Source organism: Lithobates pipiens, unplaced genomic scaffold (genome assembly GCF_037356315.1).
Source record: "Lithobates pipiens isolate NorthernLeopardFrog02 unplaced genomic scaffold, aLitPip1_a1.2 Scaffold_16, whole genome shotgun sequence".
NCBI lineage: Eukaryota > Metazoa > Chordata > Amphibia > Anura > Ranidae > Lithobates > Lithobates pipiens.
Genome location: NW_027507748.1, coordinates 404,028,002 through 404,040,969, shown reverse-complemented (window position 1 = coordinate 404,040,969; position 12,968 = coordinate 404,028,002). Strand labels below are relative to the sequence as shown.

Sequence of the window (12,968 nt, the reverse complement as noted above, 5' to 3'; positions counted from 1 at the left end):
CTACTTTATTAGCTTTTAGACGATCCCTGAAAACACTTCTCTTCAGAGAAGCCTACCCTACCCCCACCTAACTGTATCTTCATTTTCTCCATCAGCTCATCCCCCCACAGTTAAAACCTTTTGTTTCAACTTGACCCTCCCTTCTAGATTGTAAGCTCTAACGAGCAGGGCCCTCTGATCCCTCCTGTATCGATTCGTATTGTAAGTGTACTGTCTGCCCTCATATTGTAAAGCGCTGCGCAAACTGTTGGCGCTATATAAATCCTGAATAATAATAATAATAATAGAGGCGAGATCTGGAGACTTATAAACACCAGAGCTTGCTGTAAAGAGGATCTGTCATGCCCTATTCCTATTACAAGGGATGTTTACATTCCTTGCAATAGGAACAAAAGTGATTACATTTTTTTTTTTAAATAATGCATCAAAATAGAAAAAAAAGTGCCCCCCATCCCTGCGTGCTTGTTTACAGAAGCGAACGCATTCATAGGTCACGTCCTCATATGTAAACGGTGTTATAACCACACATTTGAGGTATCGCCACGAATGTTAGAGTGAGAGCAATAATTCTAATGCTAGACCTCCTCCGCAAACTCTAAATAGGTAACTGTAAACATTTTTTGAAATGTTGAAAATGTTTGAAAATTTCCAAACAAAAACACATTTGGAAAATTGCAGCGCAAATACTGTGCGAGATAAAAAGCAATGACCATTTATGATATATAATGTTTGGGGGTTCTGAGTAATTTTCTAGCAAAATAAATAGGATTTTTACATCTAGGATAGAAGTGTCAGAATTGGCCTGGTTAATACGCCTAAGTACATGATCACAGAATTGTTAAAAATAGCATTAAGATGTGACACAGCAATTACTTAATTGCCACATCCATTGCTGCCATAAATTGCCCTATTTCATAATAGTTAGAGGAAATAAAGTGCCAGGGTGGATCATAGCAATCAAACAGGTTTAAGCTGTCATTTCTTCTGGAAAGATTACAAAATAATAATGAGTTATTCAGTGCTTGCTTATGTCATTTGGAGCTTATAAATCTTTAAGCACTGTGGCTAAATAATACGGTTGATTGGATTAACGCTATCAACAAGGGCATATTAACCATGATTTACTTGACCCAGTTTGATAACCTTGTTATCAAATGTATATTACCTAAATGCATCCAAAAAATGTAAAGAATGAGAGAAAAATATACAGCTGATGCAATAATAAAATGTGTCAAGCAAGGTCGCAAGAACGACAAATCCACTAAAATCTCTTCAAATCAAAGTAGTGTTTTTCATCATCACAAACCAATGATGAAACTCTTAATTTAATTGTAGCATCCTGGCTCCATAGATCAAGGTATGTTGAATTAGAAAGCAAACCTACATTCAAAAAACTGACTGGAAATCCATATTAGGCATTAGTCATTCATATAAAGACATAATGAGATTTATGATTAATGGCAAATATATTTCCTATCTCAGTCCCTGATTTCAGTTGCAGTTTAACAATAAAAGGCTGAACCAAATATTATCTAGAGTACACATAGCCCCAGAAGCAATAACTGCTTCTAATATAGCCTATTATTAACTGCTAAACTGATTATGGAATAATATAAGGTAATTAAAGAAAAGTTAAACACATGGATTGAATATTCATAAGTTAACAATGTATACATGTATATAGAAGACATATAGATTTATGATCCACTTATCTCTCAGAATTAGTCTTAAGAATGTATATACAAAACCTTTTATGACTCAAATGTCTAAAAGACTCACCATTAACATATCAGCAGTGATGGCCCAGTTGGAGAAAAGTAAAGTCTCACCAGCAAATATACATATCTGGAAAAAGTAAGAGAATGATATATCTATTATAGATAATAAGAAACACTAGAACTTAAACAATTGACTCTGTGGGTCAGCTTGCTGAGCCATATTGGCTTAAAAGTTCAAAAGGAAAAAAATAAAATTGGATATTAAAACAGCCTTATATTTAGGTATGCAAAATATATAGACCATATATACACCATTTAATACAAAAGACATAACAGGGAACATATTAAAAACCCATGCAGAATGAATGCCATGTCTATCTTTTGCTATTTGAAGGGGATAGCTATGCATTGCAGACGTTCACATTGGGAGGGCTTGTGGTTCTTTTGATGTATTAATGTTTGCTTATATGTACATGGCTAGCATTTGTAATAGAAAGTCCTTACCCATGATGTTAATCTGCACACAAACAGTAACACAGTCTTTCCAGTCATTGTTTTCTCTTACTGGCTCTTTTTATATTTGGATGGCTGCTATTATGTTGTATAGCTTTGTAGAACAATATGGTTTTATCCTGCATGTCATTTCTTTAGTTAGGTTCAATTTCACAACCTTTTGTCCATGCAATATTAAATATTAAGCAAGCTGGACAAATACAGTCAATTTCTCCTGTCAGTGCAGGATCCAGCCATAGATCCTATGTATGACCAACACATGCATACTCCTTAGCATACATTAAGCGGTTTATTTACTAAAACTGGAAAGTGCAAAATCTCCAGTTTTAGTAAATCAACTGGAAGCTGACTGGTGAGTACACCCCTCAAATTTTTATAAATGTTTTATTATATCTTTTCATGTGACAACACTGAAGAAATTACACTTTGCTACATAGTAAAGTAGTGAGTGTACAGCTTGTTTAACCACTTCAGCTCCGGACCAATAAACACCTTAAGGACCAGAGGTCTTTTTGCAATTTCGCACTGCGCTGCTTTAACTGGTAATTGCGCGGTCATGCAATATTGCACCCAAACGAAATTTGCGTCCTTTTCTTCCCACAAATAGAGCTTTCTTTTGATGGTATTTGATTGCCTCTGCGATTTTTTTTTTTTGCGATATAAATGGAAAAAGAGCGAAAATTTTGAAAAAAAAAGATATTTTCTTCTTTTTGTTATAAGAAAAATCGAATAAACTAAATTTTAGTCATACATTGAGGGCAAAATTTATTCAGCCACATGTCTTTAGTAAAAAAAATGTCAATAAGCGTATATTTTTTGGTTTGCGCAAAAGTTATAGCGTCTACAAACTAGAGTACATTTTCTGGAATTTACACAGCTTTTAATTTATGACTGCCGATCTCATTTCTTGAGGTGCTAAAATGGCAGGGCAGTACAAATCCCCCCCAAATGACCCCATTTTGGAAAGTAGACACCCCAAGGAAATTGCTGATGGGTATTTTGAGCCCATTGAATATTTATTTTTTTTGTCCTAAGGGATTGAATAATGACAAAAAAAAAAAATTAAAATTTTTTTACAAAAAGTTGTCACTAAATGATATATTGCTCACACATGCCATGTTTATATGTGGAATTGCACCCCAAAATATATTCCGCTACTTCTCCCGAGTATGGGGATACCACATGTGTGGGACTTTTTGGGAGTCTAGTCGCGCACGGCACCCCGAAAACCAATCACCACCTTCAGGATTTCTAAGGGTGCAAATTTTTGATTTAACTCCTCACTACCTATCACAGTTTCGAAGGCCATAAAATGCCAAAATAGCACAAAACCCCCCAAAATGACCCCATTTTGGAAAGTAGACACCCCAAGCTATTTACTGAGAGGCATGTTGAGTCCATGGAATATTTTATATTTTGCCACAAGTTGCGGGAATATTACAAACTTTTTTTTTTTTGCACCAAGTTGTCACTAAATGATATATTGCTCACACATGCTATGGGCATATGTGAAATGACACCCCAAAATACATTCTGCTGCCTCTCCCGAGTACGGGGATACCACATGTGTGGGACTTTTTGGGAGTCTAGTCGCACACGGCACCCCGAAAACCAATCACCACCTTCAGGATTTCTAAGGGTGCAAATTTTTGATTTAACTCCTCACTACCTATCACAGTTTCGAAGGCCATAAAATGCCAAAATAGCACAAAACCCCCTCAAATGACCCCATTTTGGAAAGTAGACACCCCAAGCTATTTACTGAGAGGCATGTTGAGTCCATGGAATATTTTATATTTTGCCAAAAGTTGCGGGAATATTACAAACTTTTTTTTTTTTGCACAAAGTTGTCACTAAATGATATATTGCTCACACATGCTATGGGCAGAAGTCAAATTACACCCCAAAATAAATTCTGCTGCTTCTCCCGAGTACGGGGATACCACATGTGGGGGACTTTTTGGGAGCCTAGCCACGTACGGGACCCCGAAAACCAAGCACTGCCTTCCGGATTTGAATATAAAATGCTATAAAAAACAAACTAACCAGAGTCACCCGTAACACTTATACGGTGATCAGTGGTGAAAGGGTTAACTAGGGGCAATCAGGGGGTTCAAATTTTTATTAGGTAGTATATGGGGGTCCCTGGCGCTATATAAAAACCTGACGGGGAACCTAAATAACTAACTGGCTAACCAGCGTCACCAGTGACACTTATACTGTGATCGCTGGTGAAAGGGGGTGAAAGGGGGTGAAAGGGTTAACTAGCAGCAATCAGGGGGTTAAAACCATTATTGGGTAGTATATCGGGGTACCTAGCGCTATAAAAACCTGGCGGTGAACCTAAAAAAATAACTAGCTACCTAGCGACACTAGCGACACTGATGCAGCGCTCAGAAAAATTATCGCTTAGTGACACTGGCAAAAGGGGGTGAAAGGGTTAACTAGCGGAAATCAGGGGGTTAAAACCATTATTGGGTAGTATATCGGGGTACCTAGCGCTATAAAAACCTGGCGGTGAACCTAAAAAAATAACTAGCTACCTAGCGACTGTAGCGACACTAATGCAGCGATCAGAAAAACGATCGCTTAGTGACACTGGCAAAAGGGGGTGAAAGGGTTAACTAGCGGCAATCAGGGGGTTAAAACCATTATTGGGTAGTATATCGGGGTACCTAGCGATATAAAAACCTGGCGGTGAACCTAAAAAAATAACTAGCTACCTAGCGACACATGCAGCGATCAGAAAAATGATCGCTTAGTGACACTGGCAAAAGGGGGTGAAAGGGTTAACTAGCGGCAATCAGGGGGTTAAAACCATTATTGGGTAGTATATCGGGGTACCTAGCGCTATAAAAACCTGGCGGTGAACCTAAAAAAATAACTAGCTACCTAGCGACTGTAGCGACACTAATGCAGCGATCAGAAAAACGATCGCTTAGTGACACTGGCAAAAGGGGGTGAAAGGGTTAACTAGCGGCAATCAGGGGGTTAAAAACATTATTGGGTAGTATATCGGGGTACCTAGCGATATAAAAACCTGGCGGTGAACCTAAAAAAATAACTAGCTACCTAGCGACACATGCAGCGATCAGAAAAATGATCGCTTAGTGACACTGGCAAAAGGGGGTGAAAGGGTTAACTCTAGGGGCAATCAGGGGGTTAAATCTTTATTGGGGGGTGATAAGGGGCTACCCTGGACCTAACACTAACTGTCCTGACAGTTTTTACTGTCACAACTGACACTGAATGCATTGATCAGTAAAGAAATGATCAATGCAATCAGTGACACTGTGACTGGGGGGGGAGGGGGGGCGGGGGGGGATCGGGGGGCGATCGGGGGGGGGATCGGGGGGGGGTTTGTGTGCCTGTGTGTACCTACATGTCAGTGTAGTGTTGGTGCACACTTACTTTTAGTCTTCTCCTCGTAGTCCGGTCAAAAAGACCGCCCCGAGGAGAATGACATCACTTCCTCCTTCCTGTGTAAACAATACACAGGGGAGGAAGCTTCTCATTAGCCAGGAGCGATCCAGAGGGGGTGGCCGAAAACCAACGGCCATCCCCTCATCACGGAGCGCTCCTGGACCGAATCGATCGATCGGACCCCCCACCCGCTGGAAGGCAATCACGTAGATGTACGTGATTGTGCCTGCCTGTGCCATTGTGCTGACGTACAATGGCAATACGGCGGTCCTGAAGTGGTTAACAGTCTAAAAAATTTCTGTCCCCTCAAAATAACTCAACACACAGCCATTAATGTCTAAACCACTGGCAACAAAAGTGAGTTCACCCCTAAGTGAAAATGTCCAAATTGGGCCCAATTAGCCAGTTTCCCTCCCCAGTGTCATATGACTCGTTAGTGTTACAATGTCTCAGGTATGAATGGGGAGCAGGTGTGTTAAATTTGGTGTGATCACTCTAACTCTCATACTGGTCACTGAAAGTTCAACATTGCACCTCATGGCAAAGAACTCCCTGAGGATCTGAAAAAAATAATTGTTGCTCTACATAAAGATAGCCTAGGCCAGTGATGGCAAACCTTGGCACCCCAGATGTTTTGAAACTACATTTCCCATGATGCTTCACTACACTGCAGAATTCATAAGCATTATGGGAAATGTAGTTCCAAAACATCTGGGGTGCCAAGGTTCGCCATCACTGGCCTAGGCTATAAGAAGATTGCCAAGACTCTAAACTGAGCTGCAGCACTGTGGCCAAGACCATACAGAGGTTTAACAGAACAGGTTCCACTCAGAACAGGCCTTGCCATGATCAAAGAAGTTAAGTGCTCAGCGACATATCTAGAGGTTGTCTTTGGAAATAGACATATGAGTGCTGTCAGCATTGCTGCAGAGGTTGAAGGGGTGGGGGGGGGGGTCAGCCTGTCAGTGCTCAGACCATATGCCGCACACTGCATAAAATTGGTCTGCATGGCTGTTCGTCCCAGAAAGAAGCCTCCTCTAAAGATGATACTCAAGAAAGCCCACAAACAGTTTGATGAAGACAAGCCGACTAAGGACATGGATTACTGGAACCATGTCCTGTGGTCTGATGCGAGCAAGATAAACTTATTTGGTTCAGATGGTGTTGAGCGTGTGTGGCAGCAACCAGGTAAGGAGTACAAAGACAAGTGTGTCTTGCCTACAGTCAAGCATGGTGGTGGGAGTGTCATGCTTTTGGGCTGCATGAGTGCTGCTGACACTGTGGAGCTACAGTTCATTGAGGGAACCATTAATGACAACATGTACTGTGACATACTGAAGCAGAGCACGATCCCCTGCCTTCGGAGACTGGGCCACAGGGCAGTATTCCAACATGATGACGACCCCAAAACACACCTCCAAGACAACCACTGCTTTGCTAAAGAAGCTGAGGGTAAAGGTGATGGACTGGCCAAGCATGTCTCCAGACCTAAACCCTATTGAGCATCTGTGGGGCATCCTCAAATGGAAGGTGGAGGAGTGCAAGGTCTCTAACATCCACATCTCTGTGATGTGGATGGTATGTTATCATGGAGGAGTGGAAGAGGACTCCAGTGGCAACCTGTGAAGCTCTGGTGAACTGCATGCCCAAGAGGGTTAAGGCAGTGTTGGAAAATAATGGTGGCCACACAAAATATTGACACTTTGGGCCCAATTTGGACATTTTCACTTAGGGGTGTACTCACTTTTGTTGCCAGCGGTTTAGACATTAATGGCTGTGTGTTGAGTTATTTTGAGGGGACAGCAAATTTACACTGTTATACAAGCTGTACACTCACTACTTTACATTGTAGTAAAGTGTCATTTTTTCAGTGAACATAAAAAGACATGAAAAGATGAAATAAAATATTTACAAAAATGTGAGGGGTATACTCACTTTTGTGAGATTATATATATATATATATATATATATATATATATATATATATATATATATATACATACACACACATATACAGGCATACCCCACCTTTAAGTACACAATGGGGTTTATTTACTAAAGCTGGAAAGTGAAAAATCAGGCTCACTTCTGCACAGAAACCAGTGAGCTTCCAGGTTTTATTACCAAAGCTTAATTGAACAAGCTGGAGTCAGAAGCTCATTGGTTTCTATGCAGAAGTGAGCCTGATTTTACACTTTCCAGCTTTAGTAAATACACCCCATTGTGTACTTAAAAGTGGGGTATGCCTGTATATATTTAAATAAAACAACGTAGCAAGACATTTTACTTATTTACAAAGCTGGCAGTGTACTGTGCAAGTTATGGCTTTATGATAGTTGAGCTACCTAAAAGTCTTGTGACTTCTCTTTCTAGCTCCTGCACCCCTTTTTCTCTTTCAACTCTGCTATGGCAAGTTCCAATAATTTACTAGATGTGGCCACTTATAGCTAAAATGTAATAAAGTAAATAAAAATTATAGATATTGAAACCAATGTACTTATCACTACCATCATCCTGGACATCAGTGATCACACTCCCTATTGGTGACATGACTCTTTTGTGACAGTATGCAGCAGCCAAGTTAACAAGCTATGGCTCATGGGTAACTTGTGTTCCAACACAGTCAGTTAATTCCTTAGTTTTTAGATTTGGATATATGTAAAGAAGAGTTTTTGGGTAGGTTTCATTCTTGTTAGTGATGGGAAGATTAACCCACTGTATTTTTCATTAGGACAGAAAGTGATATTAATTCTAAAATGTACAATTGTCACTGGAACAGAAGTTGGGAATACGTCTTTTAAATGGAGATTTTCCCTTACTTTGGAGATATTTCCTCTTACTTTTGTATATTCTGGGCAGGAAGTGAATAGAAATCTCTTCAATGGGATGCACACAAGAAAACAAAAACCCTGACGGGTTTTAATCATTCTGTAAACTAGCCAAAGCTTAATACTATGCCCATAGATACACTAACAAATGTGTAATTTGCAAATGACAGTTGTCAACAAATAGATTTGTGGTTTACCTTATATTCCCTAGCCTGAATAATTTGTAAGAATTATTATTGTACAGTGCTGTGCAGAGAAATCCCTGGATTACTTTTGCTTACAGGGCTGGCAGCACTGCATTATAACAAACTAAATGTTTTCAAGTGCTCAAGAGCAAACATTTTCCTGCTCCTTGGCCCATGAAAAAGATAAACTGTGGTCATAAAATAATTTTTGTTGTAACATAGCCTAGCACTGCTTCAGGAGAAAACTGCTTCACAGAAAAAAAACTACACACTTCAGTACAACCTCATTCCTGATCTTATTTTGTAACATTACGTTTTCAATTGAAAATAACCTCTCATCGTCAAGTATGCAGTGGTGTTAACATTACTGTGAATGTAATATATTTATAGCATAACATTGGATTATCAATGAGATCTAAAGAGGGAACAACAGAAGATTTCGATTTATTTGAGTTGTTAGACTACTGATGAATATATAATTTTAAGGTGAAGGTGAGTGTTCATTAAAAACCCATTGGTCCACTCTCCCTAGCCCCCTAACGTAATTGAACCTAAACCGCCCCACCCAGATGCTTACTTACCTCTCACTGGCTCTGGTGTCTATCTTCTTTGACCTGAAATCTCTGATACTGGTTGTGTCTGTGTAGTGACTTCCAATAGACTTGAATGGGGCCATAACCACTACATCTCTAGTGTTAGAGTTTGTCCTTATTAAAGTCATTTGGGCATATGCAAGAACCCCAATATTCATTCTTTAATAATTATGACTGTGCCTTGACAGAGACCACTAATGGCTGTTAAAAAAAGTTATTTTCATAAAAGTTGTGCAATTCTTTTGAAGCTCCTTCCAAAAAGCTAAATATACAGCTAAAACATATAAAAGGAATTGTTCTAACTGCCAAAATGTTTGTAAATGAATGCACCTTTCCTGGTGATCCAATCCACATACTCATGAGCTGCACTGCATGGGGGGCTTGGGAGGACGGGTGACAAAAGTTTGCAGCATCTATAATTCTGTGATGCCCAGTTTCCTTCCTCCTGTCTGCTCTTGAAACTACTAACTAAAAAATTAAATAATGTAGATGCTTACCCCGAGCTCTGTCCTTCCTTTGGAACTAAGCACCTTCCTTTCCTATACATGGACTTAAAACAATTGAATGACTTTTGTAAATACACACACGCTAATTTTGTTTATAAATTTGTTTGGTGAAGTTCCTAATTTAGTCAATTAAAAATAAAAAAGCTTTGTCAATTTTGTGTGCAGAAATAAGGCTTTTGCAGCAAGGTATATGTTAGTAGTACCAGGGTACGTAGCACTAATTCTTAACCAGGAAAATGACACTGTTCAATCTGGATACCAGCTGAGCTGCACAGAAGGCTTGTTTCAGCCTCACTGAGTAGAACTCATTTTTATCAGTAGAAAAGCAGAAGACAGAAGATTTTTCCAGTACTGTAACTTACATATGCAGCTATGCTGCTACTTTTGGCAGCGACGAAGACCAGGCAAATGAAGATAGCTGATCCTAGCATGCCAACAGCACAGACAAGTGGGTCAGCACGTTGTGTTTTCAAACGGCACCACTTAGTAGCTCCAGCCCCCGTTATTACACCAAGAAAGCCAGTGATACAGGTGATTGCTCCAAAAATCAGGCTGTTTAAAAATAGAAATGTGTATTATTTTTTCTTCCAATAAAAATTGTTAACTACAGTGATAAATAATTCATATTTTCTTCAGTATTGACCTGTCTTTGTTGCTGCATGGTCCAAAGTTGCAGGGTTCCACTGTTTTCTGCACCACTTGGGCTCTGTACAGATAGAGGGGAATCCACATGCCCAAAGCCCCTGTTGCAAACGACACTGTGGATGTTGCCAATGAAGAGAACACATAACTGCGGCTGGTGATAAAATAAAATACATAAGTTAATGACAATTAACAATCAGATGTGGTGCAGTCATTGATTTTACAGATCTCTCTACTGGCAAGTGATACAGTGAGTATTAAAGCCACCTAAAACTGATATTTTATTCATGGTTTTAAACAACAACAGTGTACACATGGTAAATATCATTGTATAAGTGTCATAATGAAGTCTAAATAGGTTTTCTATAGATTCTATGAAACATGCAGTCCGAGCCTAAGTACAGAGTTGGCTTACTTGTGTCAGTAACAAACATTTATATTCTAGAGAGCATGTACTGATAATATACAAGGTTTAGACCTATTAAGTAATGTAATATGAAACAGAATACAGAAAACTCCCATGTAAAAAACATGTATAACTATAACAAGGGGGTTCAAGGAGGGTCGAGTCTACGTGTGGACAAACAATCCAGACCGTACACCCGTAGCTTGCACTTCATGGAAATAGCAATGAAATTAAAGAACAGAGATCAGAGAACAAGGGTCAACCTGCTAGATAAAATTATAGTTAGGGATCTGTGGGGGTTTGTGCAATGTCAGAGGTGGGTATGGGAGGGGAGCTGAAGCTAGAGATGTCCCACATTACCCATATTTTATTGATTTGGGCTAAGGTTTCCTCATTTAGGGTTGTCAAGTATTCCATGGCTCGAATTTCAGAAAGAGTGGTGGTAAGAAGGTTTTGTTGGTGTCTCTACTAATTTCTAGTGCCTAGGAATTAGACATCTAGCCGCGGTCAAAATGTGTGTGTAGCCAAGGCTTTTGCACTTTTTGGTATACCTTTAAATGGAAGGCCTAGAAGATATTACACAGGGTCTAAAGGTAGTTCTGTATCTAGGACTTTTTCCAGTACTCCTTGTACAATGACCCAGAACTTCTGAATTTGGGGACAGAACCAGAAGATATGCACCATGGATCCAACATCCATGGAGCATCTCCAGCATGTTGCTGAAATAGAAGGATTTATAGCGTGTAAAAGTGTCGGGGTCCTGTATCAGTGCATCATAATTTTGTAGATGTTTTCTTTATAAGTTACACATCTAGAGTTTTTTTTGTACACAGACTCCCAGATCATTCACCAACTAATCAAAGGTATAGGATGGTTGACATGGTGATGTTTTTTAAGGTGTAGACATGGAGTCAGTCCCTGGATTATACTGTATGTCTTGGTTATTTCGACTGTGCGATCTCTCTGCTTGCAGACCCACTCAAGTAAGGTGAACCCTTCCAACAAAGTCCCCAAGACACAGAAATACTGCCAGGTATTTAATGAAAACTGAAACACAATTAAGAAGTGGTCAGGGGAGTTTTTTTTCTGTCACAGTGCTACTTTAGAGCAGCAGAGAGGACCTTATGAATAAAGTTGTCTAGCTATTATAAATCTGTCTTATAACATGTCTTACTGTGCCTACCAAAAGTGTTTGCTGCAGTCAGTGCCCCACTGCACATTGATTCAAGAACTTCATGAACAACAGGGACAGAATACTTGATATGTGCTTATTCTAATATCATACACATGAATATTAATGATATATTTTGCAGCCCACTGAAAGAACTGAGAGCAGCATTACAAAGTATGTAATAAGCAGTTTTGTTTATATATATAGAGCTTACTTCTTAATGAGAGCCTTCATGTCCCGAAACCATGAACTTCGTGCCTTGAGCTGTTCTACATGGCCTCTTTTGGCAATTGGTACAAATATTAGAATTAAAGACCCAGTTATCATGCCCAACACTGGTGAGACCTGAAAGAGATGTCATGCTGTTAAATGCATTGATAAAACTACACATGTTAAAGAGAATACATTAGTTTATGAATACAATTAGAACCATATTTATAAGAATTGTAAAATATTACTATTTAACTATTACAAGCAATCACTGCAGTTTCATTATACATGCATAATAAGTCGGCATACAGTAATTTGTAGTCACAGACAAGGACATATGAAGCTTTACCTAGTAAATGAAAGATATTGCCGTTTGCTACCAGAGAGATTGTGATGAGTATTTTTGGAAGGTTGTGATCAGAGTGTTAAGTATGTGTTCAGTCAGCATTGGGTATTTAGCATCTGATTATTTCTAATGAGCCTCAGTAATGATGCTGCATAATCCTACGCATAGTCCTGCATGTACCCATCTTCAGGTTTATTGCCAGAGGGACGTATTCACTAGTTTCCTGGTCTGCCTACATGCAGCATGTTTTCAGCTTCGTCTTATGGATAAAATATCTACAGTATACACGAATGCAGCTTGACATTTTGATCCTCTAATACATTATACTCTGGTTGGCTTCTGTGGTTTCCATGATGACCTTTACAACTGCAAAGCATAGATGTGTATAGTATGACAAACAGATGTTCACAGACGGTACCTCACAGTC

The 12,968-nt window shown here is 39.3% G+C and overlaps 1 protein-coding gene across 2 annotated transcripts in view; it reads right to left on the bottom strand.

Annotated features, from left to right (window-relative positions):
* SPNS2 (SPNS lysolipid transporter 2, sphingosine-1-phosphate) overlaps window positions 1-12,968 on the bottom strand; it is a 190,169-nt gene that overhangs the window by 27,294 nt on the left and 149,907 nt on the right. For both annotated transcript variants that reach the window (XM_077482358.1, XM_077482359.1), the window contains exons 6-9: window positions 12,200-12,330; window positions 10,410-10,562; window positions 10,129-10,318; window positions 1,780-1,845 (exon numbers count right to left, since the gene is read on the bottom strand). In XM_077482358.1, the coding sequence (XP_077338484.1) occupies window positions 1,780-1,845; window positions 10,129-10,318; window positions 10,410-10,562; window positions 12,200-12,330 (540 nt within the window). The remainder of the gene's footprint in view (window positions 1-1,779; window positions 1,846-10,128; window positions 10,319-10,409; window positions 10,563-12,199; window positions 12,331-12,968) is intronic.